Source organism: Lynx canadensis, chromosome C1 (genome assembly GCF_007474595.2).
Source record: "Lynx canadensis isolate LIC74 chromosome C1, mLynCan4.pri.v2, whole genome shotgun sequence".
Classification (NCBI taxonomy): Eukaryota; Metazoa; Chordata; class Mammalia; order Carnivora; family Felidae; genus Lynx; species Lynx canadensis.
This window is the reverse complement of record NC_044310.1, coordinates 158,419,347-158,445,844: the sequence shown is the minus strand read 5'-3', so window position 1 is coordinate 158,445,844 and position 26,498 is coordinate 158,419,347. Positions and strand designations below refer to the sequence as shown.

Below are 26,498 nucleotides of genomic sequence, written 5' to 3'. Positions count from 1 at the left end.
ACTGAACACCTACTCAGTCAATTAGACTAATCCTACCTAATTTGAAAGATGAGAAGTATTTACCTCTATTTTCTTGAGCCCCCTGCTAGCTACTAATAGAGGCTTAGAGCATGCCTGATCTCTTGCTTTGGCTCCTTTATCTGATTTTCTAAACCACCTACAGTCTTCTAGGATATTACTAGATCTTTTACTAGCTGAAAACAAAGAAAATAAGTTCTTCTTACTTATGAATTAAAAACAAATTAAAAGTGTTTAATATATTACAATGTTTTTGTTTACAGTATTATCACTTCTTGATAGGACTTGAACAGTGATTTCTTAACAACACCCTTCATATATAATACTCACATGCTTTGAGGTAGACTGTCCCAAAATGTTAACAATATACTTTTTCCCACATATCCTATAATATATAAGAACATTTGACCCAATATTTCATTAAAATAAAAACTCTTCAGAAAACGAGGAAACCTGCATTTTTATGATCCTTTGAGGAATTTCTAAAACTAGCCATAATTTTAACCAACATAAAAAATATGTATCCTTTCTTCAAATAAATATGAATGGCAGTAAACAAACCAAAAAACCAACTACCAATAATAGGTAAATATTGAAGTATATAACATGTATACCTACCTAGCAACAGAATACATAAAGAGAAAATCATTGTCTGGTGAGCCTGGCGTCTTGCTATAGTCTCTATATTTTTTCTGAGTGGTATTTTTGATATCTTTCATAACAGATTCCATTTCTTTACTTAAGTTGGTTTCTGACTGCAAAAAAAGGAAACATATATAAAGTTTATTCATATTCACTTTCTCTAATATAGTCTACACTACAAGGTTTATCATATGAATACACTAGGAAATTAAAGTTAAAAAGTTAAAACAAATGTACATTAACTTTCTACCATAAATATATTTACTGTACAAAGATAAAATAGATTAAGAAATATTTTCTCTTATCTTATCCTAATTCTATATTGTGATTGGTTAACCTATAATCTAACCATGAACTAACCACACAAACCTATATGCTAAACAAATGAATAGATGTCATTAAAATAATATTTTGGAACAGTTTTCATGTTTATAAACAACCTGATTTTCATTTAAGTTCATTTCTCAAACACTAATATTGATGTCCCTTGCTTTAAGCATATTTTAAACACATAAAAATTTGGATTTACAAAATTTGGATTTACTAAAATTATAGTCTTCAACTGAGAAAAGAAACTGCCAAGAGATGAATCTTTCAGAGTAGCTTTTAACTATAAAGTTCTGTCCCAAAAGTCAAATATTAATAGTTTTCATACATTTACTGCTTAAACTAGGCACAGCTATGACTTCTTTCAGGGACCACATCATAAACCTGTATTAAAGGGGAAATATTTAAGTATTTAAATCAAATTAAAAAATCCTGGAGCGCCTGGGTGGCTCAGTCGGTTGAGCATCCGGCTTCGGCTCAGGTCATGATCTCAAGGTCCGTGAGTTCGAGCCCTGTGTCCGGCTCTGTCCTGACAGCTCAGAGCCTGGAACCTGCTTCAGATTCTGTGTCTCCCTCTCTCTCTGCCCCTCTCCTGCTCACGCTCTGTCTCTCTCTGTCTCTCAATAATAAATAAATGTTTAAAAAAATAATTTAAGAAATAAAATTAAAAAATCCTACTGAATGGGATAAAAGATGGGTTCACTTACACCAAATCCCACAGTAAAACAGACTGACTTGTGAATGGTTCAATCAAGTGTATGATATTTTATCTAACACACACACAATGTATGCAAATCTATAACTATACACATAAAAAGTGTGTATGTGTACACATATCATCTTAATCCTAATATACCTAACAGACATATTTTAAAGTGGTTAGACTATGCTTCACATTACAAGATACATATACATGTAATTTATTTGTTTGTTTGGTTTAAGATTTCAACATCTTAAAAGAGTCTAACCATATCTAAGCTTATAGAATTTCATGATCTGGAAGATGTATATTAAAACTGTAACAATTTAGATGAAGGAAAAAGTATAGTCTTTGGTAAGAATTTGTTCCATTATTCTCATTTTTGTTTGTAGCAACCACAAACAGAAGAGAAAAACATCTAAAAGCAATTTCTATTAAATGTTTAAAGGTCCAGAGCAATTCAGAAAGGGAATGAAAATGAAAGGAAGGAAAATGAGAGCTGAAAGCATAGCTGAGGTTACCAGGGTATTTCTGCCTTACACTGATGCTTACTGGGAAAGCTCCCGGCCGTCCCTGCAGCTCCTCCACTTCCTTTATGAGGTCTTGTATGCTTTTGTTACTAGGACGTTGCCAAAGGTTACTTTCCACATTACTTCCAGGATAACAAGGAAGAACACTGTTAGCAAATTGCCTGCAGAGAGGACACGTGAATTCTCCTTTGTCCACTGAGAAGCCCTGAAGAACCTGGTCATTCTAAAAGATGAAATAAACATACAGATTTATAATGCACACCTCTACAGAAAACAAAATTTACATCATTACATTTTACGGTAAACAAATGAACCATACAAAAAAAAAAAAAAAAAGACATCCCTAGGGGTACCCAGGTGGCTCACTCAGTTAAGCATCCAACTTCAGTTCAGGCCACGATCTCACATTTGGCAGGTTTGAGCCCCGCATCAAGCTCTCTGTTGTCAGCATGGATCCCACCCCGGATCCTCTGCCCTCCCTCTCTGCTCCTCCCCTGCTTGTGCGTGCATGTCCTCTTTCTCTCTTGATGAAGAATTGACAACTTTTGAGAATTAAGCCTTAAAAACGTGATGTGTCTTTAACTGCCAAACACAACTGACTGGACTTCATGCAGTGGATTTGTTTAGGATTAATGGATGGGGAAAGATTCATTTATAGTATTCAGAACATAAGTGAAAGAGGAGGGGAATTAATTTATCACCCTTTTCTTCAGATGTTTCTGATAGAAAGAGGAGGAAAGAGAATTTTTTAAAGAGACACATAAGTGTATATGCCTAGGAAAATTCTTGTTCACGAGAGACTGCTATACATGCTAACTAACCAGAAAACTTAAGGCAGGAATCCAGACGGTTACATTTCTTCCTTTCTTTTGCATGACACCACCACACATCTATTTTGCTCTTTAGGCCACTGCTATTTAGTCCTAACCACTATATTACTCTTTTTCTCAGCACTCTTTCTTATTCTGCCACTAACCTAATGTTCTATCTCAAAATATGTTTTAATGTATTAATGTAAATGTACAAATGCTACAATATGACCATTATCACAAACAAGACAAAAATAATGAGCAAAAAAGGATACAAAGAGAAGAAAATGAATCTGTCTATGGTTACAAAGGTAATGACAATGTCAGGATGAATTTAAATTTCCCCACTCTTTTTTGTTTTTAATTTTTTTTATGTTTACTTATTTTGAGAGAGAAAGAGCACACACAAGTGGGGAGGGGCAGAGAGAAGGAGAGACAGAATCCCTAGCAGGCTCCACATCATCAGCACAGAGCTCTATGCGGGGCTTGAACCCACAAACCACGAGATCATGACCTGAGCTGAGATCAAGAGCTGGACACTTAACCAACTGAGCCACCCAGGTGCCCCTAAGTTCCCCACTCTTAATTGCTTTATCTTGGATCTCAAATACTTTGACTAAAAGAACAAAATTCTACTTTTTTCACTTTTTGACACTTCTTTTAAGTTCTTAAAAATATAACACCATGTCTTCTTAAATCCAATTCTACAAATATTTGTTAAGCTCCTAACATGTGTCAAATGCTGTGCCAGGTGATAGCATAAAGACTTAAGGTACATCTTCACTTAAGGTCCTAACAATGTAAAAGCAAATAGAAACGAATAAATTATAACAATAGTGTGAAAAATACAACAGAGAAGGCTTCTCAGAGGAGACTTGTGAGCTAAGTTTTAAAGATATACAAGAAGACTAGAGCATACTAGACGGTTGGGGAAAGGGTCCTGATATCACTGAAGAACGTTCTATGATAAGCTCCTCTATAATTTAATTTTAAAGAATGCTAGATCCCCCTCTTTGCCTTGATTGAAAATGTGTTCTTTCCTAAAGCCTCTCCAGAAGCATTCTCAAGTAGGCACTGCTCATTCTCCCGCATCCCTCCCACCTAGTATCCTTCTCATCTCCAGTGCTGGCTTGAGATCTTTACTCTTGCATTCTCCCATGTTTGTGGCTAATGTCATTTGGTGACATCACCCTTTTCCTTCCTTTTTACTGTCATCCACTGCCCTCCATCACTCAAGAGTTTGGTACCTAAATCAGTTTTCCTCATCGCTCCAAGTCCCGTCATCCTCCTGTGCAACTTCAGTGTGTAACGGAGACAACCAATCTTACATCTCAGTCTATCAGCTCTCTGACCTCATTATTTCTTATAGCTTTGACCTCCACTCTACTCCAGCACCTGCTACCATGACTATCCCCTTATACTGAAATGACCCCAAAGTGTCCATATCTGAAAATATTAAATCCAAACAGCTTACATTCTGACTGCCAACTCCTGTCTTAGTTCCTCCTTTTTTCCCCACTTTATCAAGCCTTTCCTCTCCTGCCTATACACAATCTACCACTTCAAAAACTCTTCGGTCAATACTTCTCATTCCCTGTCCATTTGTCCTTCTATCATGCACACTCCACAAAACCTTCATACAAAATTAACCCAATGTATGGCTTCTCCAATTCTACACTTGAATTAAGGGTTGTTATGGAATACTGAAATAGCTTCTTGCTACAAACTGTTTCCACGCCAACTGAGCCCTGAATACTTCCTGACAATCTCTCTCCAACATCCTATGAAGCACTCTCTCACCCAATTCTGAAGTGTTTCTTCCAAACCACCTCCTCACTTGTCAAGTCCCTTCACCCACCTGAGCCTTGCCCCTTTTACTCTAGAAGCATAAAGCTACACTTCCTATCTCAGAAAAGAGTCATGACAGCTCCTTCTGCTTCCTACCTTCTCTCATCTCAATATCTAATTAATAAATCTCACAAGTCCTTCCATCTACTTCCTTCTACTCTCTTTGCTAATATCTCCTAACTAGTCTTCCAACCATACTGCTGCCAACGTGATCCACCTAATGTGACTCTTATTCCCAATCAAAATCTTTCAATGATCACCTGATTCCTTCCTCCCTCTGACACTCCACATGCTATCTCTCACCACATCCAGAAGACCTTTCTTCTAAATATATTTCAAATCTCTAAGCTCTTCTCCATCTCCAGTGCCATGACTAACCCCAAGCCACCATCATTTCGTACCTCATTGCATTCTTTCTTACTCTCCTGCAATCCCACCATAATCCCCTACCATCTACACAATTACCACAATGATCTTTCTGAACATATCTCTGCTTAAAAGTCTTAAATGGCTTTAATGGCTCTCTGTAAAGAACCTATCTAAACAAAGTCCAAGTTCCTTACATGAACTACCAGGTCCTCTACAGTATGACCCCTAATCTTCCCTTATCTCTCATCACTCAAGCACCTTAATTCATCAAATGTTCTGGCACTTGGCAGATGTTCCAAGAAGGCCCTGTGTATACCTCATAACACTCAGCACATACACCATCTCATGCAATCCATAGTAAACTCCTAAAGGGAAGGAACTGTGTCTTATTCACTGATGAATCCCCAATGTCTATCAAAGTATCTGGAACACTGTAAGCACTGAATAAATATTTGTTGAATGAACGACTGAATGGAGATATATGAAAAATGGATAATGTGCTTAAGGAACCATTAATTAGCTTATTAATGCTGAATTGATGAAAGATAAAGCTGAAGCAACAACAGGCAAGCCCAGATCATGAAGTGCCTTGAATGCCATTCAGAGAAGAGTGGACTTTATCCCATCAGGAAGAATTCAGTAAAGGATTTTTAAGCCAATGACATATGTCATCGGATTTACATATTAGAAAGATCAATGTAATGAATAAATCAGACTTGGAGTAAGGAAACTGATAAGAAAGCAATTGCAATAGTCAAGATGAGAAATGAAGGCATACACAAAAAGGCAGAAGCAACAATAATGAAAGTAGAGTACAGTCAAGTGAGATTTAAGAAACACAATTAATAGAATTTGCTAAATGAATGTGATAGGGAAGGATAAGAAGGGAAAAATAGGAATCCACTGCTTCTGAGCTAGGAATCAGGGAATAGAGAAGACCACACTTCTAAGAAGTTGAGCTAAGAAAAAGAGAAAAACTGCAGCTACAGGGGAATGCAAAGTCAAACGAAGGAATTCTGAATGGCAGGGACCTGAGCATCTTTATGGACTGAAAAGAAACAATAGAATGGGCAGAAAAACTTAAGATACGGAATAAAAAGAGGTTACTTACCTATAGATCAAAGCTCCTAAGGTGATGGGAGAAAGGAATATTAGAGCATAAACAGAAAAATTATTCCTGAACAGAAGAAGGAATACTATCTCAAAGAGTAGAGAAGAAAAGGATTAGTTGGGATGCAGATTCATTTATCAGGGAATAGATCAGCAAAGTAGGAAGCTAAGGTAGCATGTGACAGAAAGCCACTGTTTTCTTGGTAACAAAGAAAGAGACAGAATCTGATGAGGGGAAAGGAATCTTGGAGTTTAGGCAAAGAGCCTGGGATAGAGGAGGCAAAGGTTTGGAATAGCTGCTGGGGACACTAAGAGAGGAAACCAATCAAAGACAGGTAAATGAATCGATAAATAATATCTACAATCTGTGACCTTAGTTTAAGCCACTATTATATAGGAAACCACAAATTTACAGACATACCACTTAACTTAGTTTTATGGTTTTTCTGGAGAGGTAGCTGCCTGGGTCTAAAACCAAGGGAGGAGGATTAAATGAATGATATTCAGAGCAGAATAGGCACTGTTCAAAAAAGTGAGGCTAGGAAGAACTAACGCTAGGGAAAATATAAAGGGGTTAAAGGACTAGAGATCTTGATGTCAGAAGCAAAACATGCTAATGAAAATGAAATAAGAAAATCTGAAGAGTGATCATATAACAAAATGATATAGTAGGATATTAAAGCATAGTATTTCAGAGCTAGAGTAGCAAAGTCTAGAATTACTACCATGGAAATCAGTTGCTAAAGTGAAGTAAAAAAATGAAATTCCTAAAGCTGAAGGGGTCAGGGAATTACAAGGCTGAATAGTTCAAATGGCAATCAAAATCACCCAAGATGAACTGGGATATATATGCTATAAAAATATTTAGGGGCGCCTGGGTGGCGCAGTCGGTTAAGCGTCCGACTTCAGCCAGGTCACGATCTCGCGGTCCGGGAGTTCGAGCCCCGCGTCAGGCTCTGGGCTGATGGCTCAGAGCCTGGAGCCTGTTTCCGATTCTGTGTCCCTCTCTCTCTGCCCCTCCCCCGTTCAAGCTCTGTCTCTCTCTGTCCCAAAAATAAATAAACGTTGAAAAAAAATTTAAAAAAAAAAAAAAATATTTAATACCTGGAAAGATACATACACCTTTAAATCAACTTACCCGTAATGATTCCATGTAAGATTTATGACAATCTATATGTAACGTGTGGCCACAGGTCTGTACATAAACACCTCCTTCCCAGCCAATTGATACTGCCAATAGACAAGAACTCTTAAAAAAAAAAAAAAAAAAAAAAGAGACAATACATTAATGTTTAAGAAGCATAAACATACCTAAACATATCCACATAAACCTCTGAATGATTTCATACCATTATACTAATGTGAACTTCATATATTTATGATATAAAGTAACACCCAACTTGACAGCACCAAGGCAGTATCTTTAAACTTGAAATACCATAAAGTTCTAGCTTCCAAATATCTAGGCTCATAATGAAAGAGAGCAACTATAAATTACACTTTCTCTACCCCATGAAATATAAACTCTTGATATTATATTATAGTTCACTATAAACTATTCTGCTATCGATTATTTTACCTGCTCTGTGATATCTGACTTTAACAACTTCTTTCTTTTACTGTAATTCCAGTGTAGTTAACACACAGTGTTCTATTAGTTTTAGGTGTACAATACAGTGATTCAATACGTCCATACATCATCCAGTGCTCATCATGACAAGTGCATTCCTTAATCCTATTTCACCCCTCCCTCCCCACCCACCTCCCCTCTGGTAACATCAGTTTGTTCTTTACAGTTAAGAGTCCATTTCTTTTGTTGTCTCTCTCTTTTCTTCCCTCGCTTATTTGTTTTGTTTCTTAAATTCCACATATAAGTGAAATCATATGATATTTGTCTTTCTCTGACTGACTTATTTTGCTAGCATTATACTCTCTAGCTCTATCCATGTCATTGTAAATGGTAAGATTTCATTCTTTTTTCTGGCTGAAAGGGTTAGTATCTGAAATATATAAAGAACTTATCAAGCTCAACACCCCAAAAATAAATAATCTAATTTAAAAATGGGCAGAAGACATGAACAAACACTTCTCCAAAGAAGATATCCAGATGACCAACAGACACATGAAAAGATGCTCAACATCACTCATCACCAGGGAAATGCAAATCAAAACTACAATGAGATACCATCTCACACTTGTCAGAATGGCTAAAATCAAAAACACAAGAAACAACAGGTGTTGGTAAGGATGTGGAGAAAAAGAAACTCTCATCCACTGTTGGTGGGAATGCAAATTGGTACAGCAGCTGTGGAAAACAGTATGGAGATTCCTCAAAAATCGAACTACCTTGTGATCCAGTAATTGCATTACTGGGTATTTACCCCCAAAATACAAAATTCCTAATTAAAAGGATACATGCATGCCTATGTTCATAGCAGTATTATTTATATAGAAGTTGTGGTATAGATAGATAGATAGACGGATAGACGGATAGATAGATAGATAGATAGATACAATGGAATAACAAGTTTTTTCTTTCTTGTCCCTTCAATGTTTATATTCCTCAAGGTTCTTTGTACCACTCTCTTCTTACTAGAACTGTTCTCTGAGTGATTTAATCAGTAAATCTGACCACTCTCCAAACCTGGATCACTTGTCTTAGTGACAGATACAACCACTCAACTCCCAAGCAGAAATCTCTAGTTTGATGTCCCTCAGATAACATTAAAAAATATGTCACTGGGTGCCTGGGTGGCTCAGTTGGTTAAGTGTCAGACCCTTGATTTCAGCTCAGGTCATGATCTCACAGTTCATGGGACTGAGCCCTGTGTTGGGCTCCATGCTGATAGCACAGAGTCTGCTTGGGATTCTCTCTCTCCTCCTCTCTCTGCCCCTCCCCTACCCACACACACACTCTGTCTCATAATAAATAAATAAACATTTGTTTTAAATGTGTCATAAATTTGTCTTTTTTCCCCCATGAATCTTTCTTTTCCTCTTGGTTTAAAAACTCCACAATCTTTTCAGTCACCAAATCAGAATGCTAAGAGTTATTCTACATCACATTCTTTCTTTTACACCACAGTATTAGCTCCCAAACTATGTAGATTCTATCTCCTAAATAAAACATGATTTGGGCCCCTCCTCTTCATTTCCACTATAACATTCATGTCTGCATCATTTGTTGTGGGGGAGGAGGTTTTTCAACAAAGTTTTTTAACTGGTCACCTTGATGCCAATTTCTTCTCTCCATAATGCATCACCCTCCATACATCTTTCTGGACTACAAATTTGGTCATAAGATAACCCCAAAAAGTACCTTAACATTTACATGGGTTTAATAGAATATACAATAAAGAAGGGACCCAGATTATATAAGCAACTACAATACCCTTTTGAAATCTGTTCTACAAGTTAACTTTTTTAATCTCCTCTTTTTCTTATATCTTCAACTCTTCCTTCTCTCCTTCTCTACTAATTCCTTCCCCTCAACCTATACACAGGCTTAGACTTTTCCTCCTAAAATAATCCTCTTCGAATTTTCATTTGGCCTCTATCAAACACTATTTGGGCCTGAACTTGAGTTCAGTTCACCCTCTAGAGTCTGTAGTAAACAGACGACCAGGCCAGAGCAAAATTAGGAAAAAGGTCTAACATGGGTGATAGCACATGATGAAAGATTTGAGAGCCACTAAAACTGAGTATAGCTTTCAACTTTATTTTTACTTTGGAAAGAAATTTTTACAATATAATGTAAGATGACCAAATAATCTTTAAACAATAGTAAACAAAATTCTAATGTTAAATGAATGTTCTAATGTTCTAAAAGAATTCTAATGTTCTTCATGAACATCTGAAAGTTGAAAATATTACACGGTGCAAAATGCCTTTCCAGCCTATTTAAAGATGTGTAGCAGCACAAATCAAATACTCACAGCAGGTGAGCTAGCTTCTATTGTCACAAATCAGAATAGCAATAGGAGACCTGCTCATCTTTGTTTTATGTTTTGGAGCGCTTGAAGTAGAAACAGATTTAGATCATTTTAGAATGGTTAGTAGTCAGTTAATAAGCTGCTCTCTTTGGCAATGTAGTATAAAAATGTAATTTATCTTACTTCTTTTTTTAATGTTATATTTATTTATTTTATTTTGAGAGAGAGAGCAAGAGAGAGCACCCAAGCACAGCAGGGGAGAGACAGAGACAGAGACAGAGAATCCTAAGCAGGCTCTGCACTGCCAGCACAGAGCCCGACACAGGGCTTAATCCTACGAATCGTAAGATCATGACCTGAGCTGAAATCAAGAGCCAGACGCTTAACCAACTGAGCCACCCAGGTGCCCCTTTCATTTTAATAAATCAGCTTTTAAAACTAAAATCAGTATGCCATTTGTCTAAGTAACTGTTAGATTTATTGTTTGAATCAGAGTCAAAACAAAAAGGCAGGAAAATATTTACTAACATGAGACTAATATTTTAGGAAGACTTCAACAATGTGCCCACACCACTGTGCTAAGAATTGCTTAACACTGAATCTTCATAGCCTCAATATTTATTAAAACATTACCAAAAAAGGAATGAAAAGTTTACCAAGACCACTCAGTTATATATGGCAGAGTCCAAGTTCAAACCCAAGTCTATCTGACTCCAAAGCTCGGGCTCCCGCCCTACTCTGTCCTCTCTCTCATAATATAATACTCCCCGTTTCAATGGCACTACTGCCTTACACAACTAAAACTCTACAGGTTGACTCTGTAAAATGCATGCAACTGATATGAAGAGAACAATCTACATAGTTTAATTCTGTAATCAGAATCAGTGCTCATTAATAGAAACTCTTCTGCTGCATACAGTCTATCTGTCTGCCTGTATACAAAATTAAGGTACTCTATGCTACAGTAATTCAGTAAGAAATCCACTAAGCATCTACAACACACACAGCATGTGCTAGCCCCTGAGGAGACCGTAAAATCAATATAAGAATGGCCCTACACCTCTAGACGTATATAGTCCAGGGAGCACATCAGATATACAGAAAATAACCATTATGAAAGTAAAAAACTGTTCTATAAAAATATATATATTTAAGAATAAAATCCCATAATCATTAACAGAAACACAACAGAGATTCTGTCCAGTTCAGATTTCAGTTCAAAGTTCCTACAAAAAAGATTTTTTTTTTCTAGAAATGAATAACTATTCTGGCTGCTTTAAGAAAGAGATACCCTACTTTTTCTCTCCTTTATTAGAACTCCCCTTCCCTCAAAATTATTTTGTTCTTAAGTCTGGGTTATATTTCCATTGAATCAAGATTTTTTCCTTTTCTGCTTGGCTCTAGGATTCATCCTTACTCATCTATTCTAAAGTGATTCGAAACGATAAAATTCAGGATTATGACAACAAAATAAAATCTAAATAAAGGTGATAGTAAATTTCTGCAAAAGAGGAACTTGGCACAGTTTCATTGTTTTCTTCAAAATGAAGATATTTATTGGTCTATGATTAAAAATTAACATACATATGCTGCAAAAATTTAAAGAAACAATACAGAATAAAGAAAAAGCATGAAAATGTATGTGTGTGTACATATGTATGCATACACACCCACACACACAGACTTTTTTTTTTTTTTTTTTTTTTTTAAAGAGAGAGGGACCAAACAGGGCAGAGGAAGAGGGAGAGAAAATCTTAAACAGATTCCATGCCCAGCATGGAGCCCGAGGCAGGGCTCAATCTCACAACCGTGAGATCATAACTTGAGCAGAAATCAAGAGTCAGACATTTAACCTACTGAGCCACCCAGGCACCCCTCTTTTTCCAAATAAGAATAATTTCATTGTAAAGCCTCTGAAAATATATGGGAACATGATCCTCACTACCTAACCCAAACTGCCTTATAAGGCCTAACTTGAGCCCTCTCACTGGGCTAGCTCGAATATTAAAAACACCACTCTACATTTATACTGACCTTTATAACATGTACAGTGATCTAAAGAAATTTCTAACCTGGTGGGTTACTGTATGAAAGCTCATATGCGGCTTATTTGATAGATGAGAAAATGGAGTCCTAGTCTGTTTTTTTGGCAAGCTTACATGGCTAAGCAATGGCAGAATCAGGACCAAGCCCCAGTTTTTCTCAACTGTAACTCTTTCTACCCTACACAGTGCCTCCGTTACTAGAGCCATCATTTTCTCCAGAACCCACTAGAAACCTTCTCCTCAGTCCAAACTACTGAACCACATCCTACTCTGACTCCCATCATTACTAGGTCAGTTGCTGCTTATTCTCATTAAGTTTCTGTCTTCCACATCTCCTACTAGTTTCTTCCATTTAATCCAGTGCGTTATGGGCAAAAAGGAATCATATGTGAAAATGTATCAAGATATTCATCTCATATAGCTAACTAAAAATAATGTTTCACTTCATATTTTAACTATTTTAAGTTATTATTATATATTTACTTAATTCAAGATACAGTAAATCCAAAAAACAACAGGTGAATGGAAACCCCACTTAATAATCCACTGAGAGAATACTGAAAATGGTACAGAAATTTTATAAGGAAGTTAACAATGCTGGTGCTGCTAAATAAACTAAGTTGACCTTCCAAGACCAATTAACACCTGAGTGCTAGATAGAGCCCCTAGATGTAAAGAGTTGGAAAAAAACGTATCAAGTTCACAACAACAAACCATAGAAGCCATTAATTAATCTGTCCCTACTTTACATTTTAAAAGCATCATAATGAGATTTTATTGTATATGTTTAAAAGAAAGTAAAAGGAGGCAAAAATCTTCATAAAATATTCATGCCATAACTAAAAGTTTTTATAGAGGTAATACTTATCATTCCATTGAACTGAATTTATATATCTTATAATAAATAACATTTAAAACATAGGTATGACATTTATAACCTAAAAAGTTTATTTATTACAGATTCCTATTTCCTTACTATCCATACATTAACTTTTTTTCTAATAAACTTCCAGATTCCAAATTAGAATGATATCTAGTAGAAGAAAAAATATAAAACTCTGGAGAGAAGTAACCATCAATTTTGCAGACAAACTATCACTATATGATAAAAAAGGGTACTTACATCTTTAAAATAACGCTGTAATAACGAAAGCCTCACATCATGAACTGCTGCACATGTATCCCAAGGGTAAATCTGCTCCTCCTCAGTGATAGGCAATTTTTTTGGCTCAATGTTGTCACGGCACTGCCCCAAAACTACATTAACAACAGAAATAAGAGCTCATTAAATAACCAACCTGATTCAACATGATTCACTAAGTAAAGCTGTTATTTATCACAAGCTACTCTAATTATTCTACTACTGAATATTTTTAAAGACCTAACAAAAAGTGATATTCTAGTTTTCTTCTAAAGAGTAAATAAGTGTGAAATATGACACTATTTATTTTTTGAAATAACACTAAAATATTAGTATGAACTCTGGGTGGATGGATAGATGGATGGACGATCAATCGATCAATCGATAGAGGATGAATGGTTTTCAAAATCTGTCCAGTGAAAAGGCCTAGAAGGTATGATTCTCTGGTATCAATAAACCTCATTTTTAAATATACTATTTCTCACTAAAAGTAAACAGAGATCCTTGGAGAAAAAGCTACATCCAGGGTTGGGGAAAAGTTCAAAGTGAGCCTGGAATTGTAATAAATAGCAAGGAGATATTCAAACACTGAGGTGCCTGGTCATGAGGACCTTCAGGAGTTTTGATGGTCAAATTCGAGAAAATTTGAGTTCTGAAAAGAATAATGATAGTAACAGATAACACATTCATCAATTCAGGCAAGGAACATCAAGTAAAGGGGTAAAGGGGTAAATTGTCAGGATCCCAACGTTATCATCCTATAGACTACCTACCACCATAACCAAGTGATCAAACTTGGTTGGCATCACCAATAATGGGACAAGCTGTCACTATGAGCCTCCTAATGTGATGGAATGGGAGGGAACATCATGTATATAATGCCATTGTCAAAAATGTTTACCTTAAACCTAATAAGAAAATAACCACACGAATCCAGAACATGAACTATTCTACAGAACAAAAGATCTAGACTCTTCAAAAATTTTTTAAAGGGGCTGGAGAAACCGTTTTAGATTCAAGGAAACTAACAAGAATTGATAATTAAATGCAATGCATGATCTTTTTCTTGGATGAAGAAAAAAAAATCTGCTACAAAAAAATATTATTGGGGGGGTCACGAGGGTGGGTCAGTCGGTTAAGAGTCTGACTCGGTTAAGTTTCTGCTCAGGTCATGATCTCACGGTTTGTGGGTTCAGGCCCCATGTCAGCACAGAGCCTGCTTGGGATTCTCTCTCTCCCTCTTTCTCTGCCCCTCTCCTGCCCATGCTCTCTCTCTCTCTCTTTCAAAATAAATAAACTTTAAAAATATACATACTATTGGGATAATTGGAACATAATAGATATTATATAAATTTCTTGGGTGTAATATAGATAGATAATATAGAAGAATATCCTTGTTCTTACAAGGATAAAACATCATGACATCTACTATTTTCTTCTAAAAAGTATGTGTGCATGTGTATATGAGTGTGTGTATAGACAAGAGAGGGAAAGAAAAACATGGCAATATGCTAACAATTGTTGAGTGCAAGTAAAGACTATTCTGTAGATACAAAATTTTCAAAATGAAAAGCTAGGAAAAGAGGTATATAACAAAAGGGCAAAAATAATACTAAGATTTTATAACTGTAAAACATCAAAGCACAAAAAAAGGGAGGGGGGATAGAAACATACACTGCCATGTATTACTATAAGACTCAATAAGCATGGGAAGACCATTCTTAGGGAAGGAGTATCAGGTATATAAATATGGACCCCAAGTTTTGAAGAGATTTACAGCAGCAGTAGAAAGAAAAAACAGAAGTAGGGAGATGCTAGCAACTAAAATATAATTAGCTATATGATGTATAATCCTCTTAATACACTGCTGGATTTCATTTGCTAGGATTTTGTTGAGGATTTCTGCATCTACATTCATGAGATACTAGTCTATCATTTTCTTTTCTTGTGATGTCTTTATCTGGCTTTGGTATCAGGGTATGGCTGTCATCATAGAATGAATTAGAAAGTTCCCTCCTCCTTTTTTTTTTTTTTTTTTTTTTTTTGAGAAGTTTGAGAAGGACTGATGTTAATTCTTTAAATGTTTGGTAGCACAGGGGGCGCCTGGGTGGCTCAGTCAGTTAAGCATCTGACTTCAGCTCAGGTCATGATCTCACAGTTTGTGAGTTCAACCCCTGTGTCAGGCTCTGTGCTAACGGCTCAGAGCCTAGAGCCTGCTTCAGATTCTGTGTCTCCATCTCTCTGTCCCTCCCATGCTCATGATCTGTCTCTCTCTCTCTCAATAATAAATAAATGTTAAACAAAACAAAAAAAATTTTTTTAAGCAGTCAGTATTAAAAAAAAAAAAAAAAAAAAAGTAGGGGGGAGGCTCAGTCAGTTAAGCATCCAACTTTGGCTCAGGACATGATCTCACGGTTTGGGAGTTCAAGCCCCAAGTCAGGCTCTGTGCTGACAGCTCAGAGCCTGGAGCCTGCTTCGGATTCTGTGTCTCCTTCTCTCTCTGCCCTCCCCAACTTGTGCTCTGTCTCTCTGTCTCTCAAAAATAAATAAATGTAAAAAAAAAAAAAAAAATTAAATGTTCGGTAGCATTGTGAGTGAAGTTTCCTGGTCCTGGACTTTTATTTGTTGAGAAGTTTTTGATTACTGATCCATTCTCTTTACCTGTTTAATGTCTATTCAGATTTCCCATTTCTTCTTGAGTCAGTTTCAGTAGTTTCTATGTTTCTAGGAACTTACCCATCTCACCTAAGGGTGAGATTGACAAATTCATTGACAGAAAATTGTTCATAATATTCTTAGTCTTTTTTATTTCTGTAAGGCCTATTGTAATGTCCCCAACTTCCATTTCTGATTTTAGTTATTTGTGTGTTCTTTTATTCTTGGTCAGTCAAGCTGAAAATTGTCAATTTTGATGATATTTTCAAGAAACCAATTTTTGCTTTTGCTGACTCTGTCTTCCTATTCTCTGTTTCATTTATCTCTGTTCTAATCTTTATTATTTCTTTCCATAATCTAGCTTTGGGTTTAGCTTGCTCTTCTTTCTCTAGTTTCTTAAAAGTGTAAAGTTAGGTTATTTATTTGGGATCTTTGTTTTTTTTTTTTTTTTTTCAACGTTTATTTATTTTTGGGACAGAGAGAGACAGAGCATGAACGGGGGAGGGGCAGAGAGAGAGGGAGACACAGAATCGGAAACAGGCTCCAGGCTCTGAGCCATCAGCCCAGAGCCCGACGCGGGGCTCGAACCCACGGACCGCGAGATCGTGACCTGGCTGAAGTCGGACGCTTAACCGACTGCGCCACCCAGGCACCCCGGAATCTTTGTTTTTAATGTAAACATTTACAGCTATAAATTTTCTTCTGTGCACTATTTTCCCACAGGTTTTGGTATATTGTGTTTTCATCTATTAAGTATCTTCTAATTTCACTTGTAATCTCTTATTTAATTTCCACCTATTTGTGAATTTTCCAGTTTTTCTTCTGTTACTGATTTCTAGTTTCATTCCACTGTGATCAGAGAAGATACTTTGGATGATTTCAATCTTTTTAAATGTATTAAGACTTGTTCACAGCCTAATTCATCATCTATCTTGGAGAATGTTCCACGTACAATTGAGAAAGATGTGTACTCTACTCTTGTTGGAGAAAGCATTCTATATAAGTTTATTAGATCTAATTGTTTTATACTGTTGCTAAAGTTTGTTTGTTTTATCTTCTTCTGTTTAGTTGTCCTATCCATTATTTAAAGTGGGGCACTGAAGTCTTCAACTATTATCGTCAAACTATTTCTCCATCAATTTTTGCTTCATATATTTCGGGTCTCTGCTGTTTGGTACATATTATGTTTAAAACTGTTTTTATTTTCTTGATGGATTGATTCATTTATCAATATATAATGTCCTTTTTGCTCTTGCAACAATGTTTTACTTAAAATCTATTGTGTCTGATATTAGCATTACCATCCCAGCTCTCTGTTGGTTACTATTTGTGCGGAATATTTTTTCACACCCATTTTCTTTTCTTTTTTTTTTTAATTTTAATGTTTATTTATTTTTGAGAGAGAGAGAGACAGAGTGAGAGCAGGGGAGGGGCAAAGGGAGGGAAACACAGAATCCAAAGCAGGCTCCAGGCTCGGAGCTGTCAGCACAGAGCCCAACGCAGAGCTTGAACCCACGAACCATGAGATCACGACCTGAGCCAAAGTCAGACACTTAACCGACTGAGCCACCCAGGCGCCCCGACACCCATTTTCAACCCATTTGTGCTTTTGGATCTAAAATGTCTAAGGGTGCCTGGGTGGCTAAGTTGGTTGCGCATCTTAGTTGATTTCAGCTCAGGTCATGACCTCACGGTCATGGGATTGAGCCCCAGGGAGGGCTCCACCTTGAGTGTGGGGCCTGCTTGGAGTTCTCTCTCTCCCTCTCCCCCTACCCAGCTTGAGCACTCTTTTTCTCTCTCAAAAACAAAAAAGGAAATAAAATGTCTCCTACAGTCTATTCATGTTTTTTAATCTATTCTGTTAATCTCTGCCTTTTAATTAAAGAGCTGAATGCACTTATATCTCAAGTAATTATTGATTTAGGATGATTTAATTTTCCCATTTTGCTATTTTCTATATGTTCCTCAATTTGTTGTTCTAGTATACTGTATTGATTCCCTTCTCATTTCTTTTCTTTTTTAGTTTCTCCTTAAATAGTTACCTTCATTTTCTAACAATCAAGTTGGAATTAATCTGAACTTAGTTTCAATAGTATACAAAAATTCTGCTCCTTTACAGTTACATCTCCACTCCTTGCCCTTCATGCTTTTATCTATCTGAATTTTTCTACAAGAACATTGATACTTGGTTTAAAAACCTCAATCTGCATTGCTTTCCAGATTTAGTTCCTTCTTATTACATATATTTTTTTGTTTTTTTTTAATTACATATGTGTTTAAAACACTATGAAGATTAAAACACTGGCATTAATTTTGGATTTTCTTAAATTCTACAAAGACTGTGGAGATTAATAATATGGAAAAGATCATATAACATTGTATTCTTCTCCTATGGAGAACCGAATCTCCCAAGTCAATAATATTTACAACAGGCATTCTGCACAATAGTGAGACAGCATATAAAGCAACACCTTTAGAACCCTTATCTCAAGCAGTTATTTTGAAGGGTTCGTAATCAAAATATAATCCAGCACAAGTCAAATGTTAGACTAAAGGGAGATATCATGGGACTTTTCTTTGATGCATGGTTTCAAAGTAGGCCAATAAAGAATCAATGGCCATAAAAAAGGTCTAGAGCAATAAGCACACCTAGCACCCAGACTGTGGTCTCCAAATACCATTTCCCACTAAAAGAAAGTACGGCTTCTTAGAGAAATGGCTGATTCCTGGGTCAGAAATGTATAACTTGCCATGCCAGAAAATGTAAAGTTTGAAGTCTACATGAGTTGTGTCAAAAGAACTGAGGAAGTAACTTGAAGAGGCTCCAACTGAACAAAGAGGGAAGAATGTGATCCTCAATGAGAAACTAATTGCAACATATCATAATGATTTAAAAAGTACTAATTAATTATTTTGGGAAAGTGCTAAGGAATGGCTACCTCAATATTTTGAGCACTATCTAAGGGAAAGAATACAGTATTTACCCTGCCTTTGCGTATAATTTATGTCTCAGAGTAATCAAAATAGTTGATGAAGTAAAATTTCTTTTATAGAAGTATTTCAGCTAATAAACAAAAAAAGAGAAAGATTTGTGGATGAACTGATGAATCTAGCCAATAATCACAATTCATTGTGAATATTTCAAAAACAGAGAAAACAGAGTGGACAGAAGAACTAGGTAAACATCATAGAGATAAATTCAGTAAAATTCAAAACATTCTTAAATGACTTAATTTCTTCAAAAAAGTAAAACGTATGTGGATAGGAGGGCCCCTATTTTGGGGAAGGGAGAAGGAAGAGGGGAGATGAAAAGGGAGCTTATTAATTAAAAGACTACAAGGAGATCCGATAAGTATAAATTAATTAATTAAATAAAGTAAATAAGAAACAATTGTGGAATTTTATTTTTTTTATTTTTTTTTATTAAAAAAAAATTTTTTAACGTTTATTTATTTTTGAGACAGAGAGAGACAGAGCATGAACAGGGGAGGGTCAGAGAGAGAGGGAGACACAGAATCTGAAACAGGCTCCAGGCTCTGAGCGGTCAGCACAGAGCCCGATGCGGGGTTCAAACTCACGGACCGCGAGATCATGACCTGAACCGAAGTCGGATGCCCAACCGACTGAGCCACCCAGGCGCCCCACAATTGGGGAATTTTAAACACTGACGAGGTATTTTACTATACTGAGGAACTAATTTACTTACAAGTGACTGGGCTATATCTAAAAAACATGAACTTTCTTTTTAACTGAAACAGTGACATGTTTACAGATGAACTGAAATAATATCTGGAATGTTCTTCAATATAATTCTGAGGAGGTGGGATAAATAAGATTAGCCAATCTGTCACTATTAAAGACTGATGGAGACATGGAAGCTAATTTTACTAATTTCTTTACTTCATTGTGCGGTTGAAATGTTCCATATCCAAATGTAAATAGATAAAAAGAGATCAAAATAAAAAAAGAAGTCAGAAGTAAGGAAAAATAAAAAGGGGTAAAAGGCACGATGTCAGTAGGTGTGTGAGGCTCAGAAAAAAAGGAAGGAAACAGCCAGAGATTTCACCTGCCACAGTTCCCAATTAAAATCACTCTTCAGATTTAACACTTTTTAATGTTAGTTTTTATTCACTTCCTTCTATCTATAAAAGATAAAAGAGCTATGTTATAGTAGAATTATCTAACATTAATAAGTTTAGCTAGTATGCAAAATTGTAAAAAGGATTAAATGAAGTGACAATCTGGTGAAAGTAACCTAAATATAAAATAATAAAAAAGATTAAAACAACAAAAACCAAAACTCTGCATAGGACAGAGATTTTGTTTTGCCTTGTTTCTTATTGTGACAGTATCTTGTACCTAGGTTCTCAATAAATATATGTGGAATGAATGAATGAAGGAATAAACAAAACATTACATTGATGATTATAAAGTATCTGGAGAAGAAGTTATAAAAAGTGGCAAAAATCTAATATGCTACTTTCCTCACAATAGTAGAAAACAGAAATAGCTACAAAACTAGTCAATACTCCCACACATTTCCTTTTTAGTCAGCATTTCTGATCTTGACAGCTCTACTCCAATGTTCTATTCAACTGGGGTTTCCCAAATCAATTTTATTTTTAAGCAAGAAAAGTCACAAGAGGAGAAACTAATTACTAGACATCATATTAGATCCTTTTGCCTATATTACGTTACTTAACAAGTACAATAATCCTCGGAGGTCAATATTATCTCTATAATTAAAAGAAAGCAACAAACTTGACCAGATTATGTCAAGCAATACCTGTATTTGAAGCCATTTCTCTTTCCACTTTACTATACTAATTCAGAGAATAAACACCCTAGAAAAAAAGGCTTGGGAGAAATGTGTAAGAATTTTATTTTCTCTTTGCTTCACACAAACTCCTGCTGAAAATGGATTGAATTCATTGGGACAAAAGTGTGTAAAAGCTATCACACCTTAAAATACTTCAGTATGGGAGAGGATGAAGGGCATTCAGACAAATCCTTCAAAAATTTTTCAAAGAAAATTTTTTTAACTATACATTGGCAAACGTATCATTCAGCAGGCTGTTTCAAGAATGACTGCTTATAGGGGCACCTGGGTGGTTCAGTTGGTTAAGCTTCCGACTCTTCATTTCGGTCATGATCTCATGGTTCATGAGCTCGAGCCTCACATTAGGCTCTGCGCTGACAGTGTGGAGCCTGCTTGTGATTCTCTCTCATTCTCTCTCTCTCTCTCTCTCTCTCTCTCTCTCTCTCTCTCTATCCCTCCCCTGCTCTCTCAAAAAATAAACTAAAAAAATTAAAAAAAAAAGAATGACTGCTTCTAGTAGTTCAAAAAATAAAGGCAAACCTACCTGAATGTGCCTTATGTAATTAAAATATTTAAACTGACAGTATTTCTGGGCTTAAACTGCTTTCCAATTTTAAAACAATTAAACTGTCAAGAAAGCTAAACTCAGTTATTGGCCACCTACCATTGATAATATACCATCACACTTTAAGGAAAAAGACTGTGTAACATATAGAAAGACTTCTCTGTTAAGGGCTTCTTCTAACAGTCATGTCCAGGAATGTCAGATAAAGCCATGTTAAAAATCTTTGCTATACAGATCTAAATTGATCCTTGCTATATAGATCTATAGTATATCCAAAGATATTAATTTATTAATACGGGTATTTATTAATCTGTTGTATATACTTTGGCTCTAAAATGTTCCCACCGAAAAATTACTTTGATTTTACCTGAGGATGCTTGTAATAGTACAACCAATCCTGTAGGTCGGTCTTCAGAGGAGGGGCCACTTTGTCCACAAATAACACAATCATATACTGCCTCAGAAACTTGTGGCTCTGCTGTTGCGATCTCCATAGGAATATCGTTCTCAGGAGAATCTGGGGGGAAAAAGTTGCAGGTCTTAATTTCTGAGGAGAAAAATCTTTCTTCAATGAAAATACAGGGAAAAAAATTAAGTTCAAAAAATTCTGTGACCCACAACTATATGGTCAACTAATCTTTGACAAAGGAAAGAATATCCAATGGCAAAAAAAGTCTCTTCAACAAACGGTGCTGGGAAAACTGGATGGCAGCATGCAAAAGAATGAAACTGAACCACTTTCTTACAGCATACACAAAAATAAACTCAAAATAGATGAAAGACCTAAATGTGAGACAGGAAATCATCAAAATCCTAGAGAAGAACACAGGCAGCAACCTCTTTGACCTCAGCTGGAACAACTTCTTACTAGAAACATCACTGAAGTCAAGGGAAACAAAAGCAAACATGAACTACTGGGACTTCATCAAGATAAAAAAATTTCTGCACAGCAAAGTAAACAATCAAAAAAACTAAAAGGCAGCCTACAAAATGGGAGAGGATATTTGCAAATCACATTAGCTGAAAGTATTTGGTCAGTATCCAAAAATCTATAAAGAACTTACCAAACTCAACACCCAAAACACAAATAACCCAGTGAAGAAATGTGCAGAAGACATGAATAGATACTTTTCCAAAGAAGACATCCATATGGCTAACAGACACATGAAAAGATGCTCAACATCACTCATTCTCAGGGAAATACAAACCAAACCACGATGAGGTACCCCCTCACACCTGTCAGAATGGATAAAATTAACAAAACAAGAAACACGTGGCAAGGATGTGGAGAAAGTGGAACCCTCTTGCACTGTTAGTGGGAACGCAAACTGGTCAGCAGTATGGAGCTTCCTTAAAACTAAAAATAGAACTACCCTATGATCCAGCAATTGCACTATAAGATATTTACCCAAAGAATACAAAAATACAGATTTAAAGGGATGCATGCACCCTAATGTCTATGTTCCTCAATTGTAACTTGGATAATGCTTTTCTCAAGATTAGTCCTAGGTTATGGGTTTTAAGAACAAGACCACTGAGGTAAAGTACCATTCTCATCACATCATACCAATGTCATATTATCAACATGACATCACTATCAATATTTACCTGGAACATCTAGTTAAGGTAGTGCTTGCCAACTTTCTCTACTGTAACATTACTTTCCCCCATTCCACACTGTACTTTTTGGAAAGAAGTCACTAAGCACAGCCTACACTTAAGGAGTAGAGAGTTGTTCTACCTGCTTGAAGGTTGAGTTATCTACATAAATGGTTTGGAATTCCTCTGCATGGGAAATTTGTCTATTCGTCTTCATTCATTCAATCATTTATTTATATAAGTATGAATTCATGGATATTTATTTTGTACTCAGGGTTATAATCCAACACTACTTTATTTCCTTGCATAAACTGTGCCAACTTGGCCACTGGGAGCACTTTCAGTCTCCAACTCTAATCTATTACTACATGGATCATTTTAGCCTTCTCTTATCTATCTATAACCTACCACTCCAGTAGTGAGAAATCCAGCTCCCATCAGGCCACCATCTATTTACCTAATTGTTCAATCTCAGTATATTAGGATAGCAGTTGCAGAATAGTTAACCCATACTTCCACAGAAGGCATGTTATCAACCTCAGTGTCGATGTATAGTTCCTTTTATCTTCAGTATTCTAGACTTCACTAATTTCCAAAGTTACTTAGCCTCTTTTCTCTCCTTCCCCTAAATGAGGCTGTTTTGTGTATTTAAAATACAGTTAGAGCCTCTTGCCACATTCTGAAGTCCATTCTGGGATCTTCAACCTCTTAAGTGACTTTTTAAATTTGCATACATTAAAATTCACTCTGTTGTAAAATTCTACGGCTTTTGACAAAGTGCACAGTTATGTATCCAACCATACAGTCTTATACAGAATAATTTCACTGCTCTAAAAAATACTTTGTGCTTCACTTACTTAAGTCCCTTCCCCAACCCTGGTCACCACTGATTTGTTCACCATCTCTATAGTTTTGGCCTTTCCAAAATGCCATATAATTGGAAACATACAGTATATAGCCTTTTCAGACTGACTATTTGCACTAAGCAATATGAATTTAAGATTCATCCATGTCTTTGTATGGCATAACAGTTTATTCCTTTTTATTGCTGAATAGTTCTCCAGTGTATGGATGTACCAGTTTGTTCATCCATTCATCTACTGAAAAACATCTTGGCTACTTCCAGTTTTGAGTGATTACAAATAAAGCTTCTATAAACACTCGTGCAGATTTTTGTGTAGGTCTATGTTTTTACATCAATTGGGTAAATAACCTAACAGCATGATGGCTGGATCATATGGTGAGACTAAATTTACCTTGGAGGAAAATGTCAAATTCCTAAAACCAAAAGTTCCAAGAAACTTTTTGTACTTTTAACTGACAACACATGAAAAAACTATGAGTTAAATGTCACATTTATATCACTGTAGCTGGATCTTTATAAACTATTGGTTAACAAATATTAAAACCAAAAATAAACACTTATCTCCATCTAGTGGCTATCAAAGAGTAGATACATATAGCGATATTTCAATTTCAGAAAATTAGGTTGGCTGTTTACTGCAGCATTGTTAGTTAAAACAGAATAAAAAACAAACTGAAAATAAAGTGAATGTCCAATAATAAAGACATGGCTGAGTAAATTACTTTATTATGCACTATTATGGGCTTTCTCTGCTTGCCCCAAAATAAAGAAAAGAAAGGAAAAGAAACACTAAATTAGAACAGTGGTACTCAACTTTGGCTGCACATTAGAATCAGCTGTGAACTTTCTAAAGCTCCTTAAGTCTGAATTCCACTCCCAAAGACTTTTCTTTAATCTATAGTGGCACCTAGGCACAGATTTACCTTAAGGAGGCTGTAATGATTCTAATGTGCATCATGGTTGAAAACTACTGAATCAGAACTACTGGTTAGGACTTAGAAATATTACTGAGGTAGAGAGCAGGGAAAGGTGATCTCATTTGGTAAAAGCAAACAATGACCAAAAACAAGGAAGGAAGAAAGGGAAAGAGGGAGAGGGAGGAAGAGAGAGAGAGAAGCGTAAATGAACCTGTAACTATAGTATGTTTGTACATGATTATATGAATATAGAGAGTAGCAGAGGAGTAAACAAACCAAAGTGTAATCATAGGTCATGGGAGAAAAAGAAAAAAACACAAATGAAAAGCACTTATACTAATCCCATTCATGTAACATTGCATGCATGTGTACACACGTGTGCATAATGAGATCTAGGATAAGAAGAGATCTATATATACTATATGTAATTTTCAGGGATATTCATGATACATTAAGTTTTTAAAAAAGGAAGCAAACTGCACAGCCTTATGTACACTATAATTTTATTTCATTAAAAAAATCCATTTATATAATTTTTATATGTATTCATATGAATAAAACCTGTTTATAATGGTTTACCCCAGAATGGTGAGATTAAAAGGGAAGGTAGGCAGAGATGATTACCTTTGCTTTCAAATAGTTTCATATGATATGTTAAGCATATTATTATGCTTTAAAAAAATGTTTTGGCTTGATAGAAGTGTGTGTCTTACTTATGGTACAAATAAAACCTTTTATTTATGGGCTCCAGTTTTTGAAACACACCACATCACAAATGATGGACTTAAAATGTCAGACCTAGCCCCACAACTATATGGTCAATTAATCTTCATCAAAGCAGAAAAGAATATCCAATTGAAAAAAGATAGCATCTTCAACAAATGGTGTTGGGAGAACTGGACAGCAACATGCAAAAATGAAACTGGACCACTTTCTTACACCTTACACAAAAATAAATTCAAAATGGATGAAAGACCTAAATGTGAAATAGGAATCCATTAAAATCCTAGAGGAGAACACAAGCCATAGCATTGGCCTTTGACAGTGGCTACAGCAACTTCTTACCAGATATGTCTCCTGAGGCAAGGGAAACAAAAACAAAGTACTGGTACTACATCAAAATAAAAAGTTTCTGCACAGCGAAAGAAACAATGAGACTAAAAGGCAACCTACGGAATGGGAGAAGATATTTGCAAATGACAAATGTGGATAAAGAGTCAGTATCCAAAATCTATAAAGAACTTATAAAACTCAATACCCAAAAAACAAATAATCCAATTAAAAATGGGCAGAAAAGATGAATAGACATTTTTCCAAAGAAGACATCCAGATGACCAACAGACACATGAAATCATGTTCAACTTCACTGATCATCATGGAAATACAAATCAAAACCACAATGAGATACCACCTCACACCTGTGAAGAATGGCTAACATTAACAGCTCAGGCAACAACAGATGTTGGCGAGGATGCGGAGAGAAAGGATCTCTTTCGCACTGCTGGTGGGAATGCAAACTGGTGCAGCCACTCTGGAAAACAGTATGGAGGTTCTTCAAAAGATTAAAAATAAAACCACCCAGGGGTACCTGGGTGACTCAGTTGGTT

At 35.9% G+C, this 26,498-nt stretch overlaps 1 protein-coding gene across 5 annotated transcripts in view; it reads right to left on the bottom strand.

Annotated features, from left to right (window-relative positions):
* The window catches only part of UBR3 (ubiquitin protein ligase E3 component n-recognin 3), a 240,156-nt gene that overhangs the window by 72,019 nt on the left and 141,639 nt on the right, over positions 1-26,498 (bottom strand). For 3 of the 5 annotated variants that reach the window (XM_030327918.1, XM_030327920.1, XM_030327922.1), the window contains 5 exons: positions 21,878-22,027; positions 13,454-13,587; positions 7,492-7,602; positions 2,228-2,440; positions 637-773 (listed from right to left, as the gene is read on the bottom strand). In XM_030327918.1, coding sequence (XP_030183778.1) covers positions 637-773; positions 2,228-2,440; positions 7,492-7,602; positions 13,454-13,587; positions 21,878-22,027 — 745 coding nt within the window. The remainder of the gene's footprint in view (positions 1-636; positions 774-2,227; positions 2,441-7,491; positions 7,603-13,453; positions 13,588-21,877; positions 22,028-26,498) is intronic. The other 2 variants (XM_030327919.1, XM_030327921.1) reach the window with 1 other exon arrangement.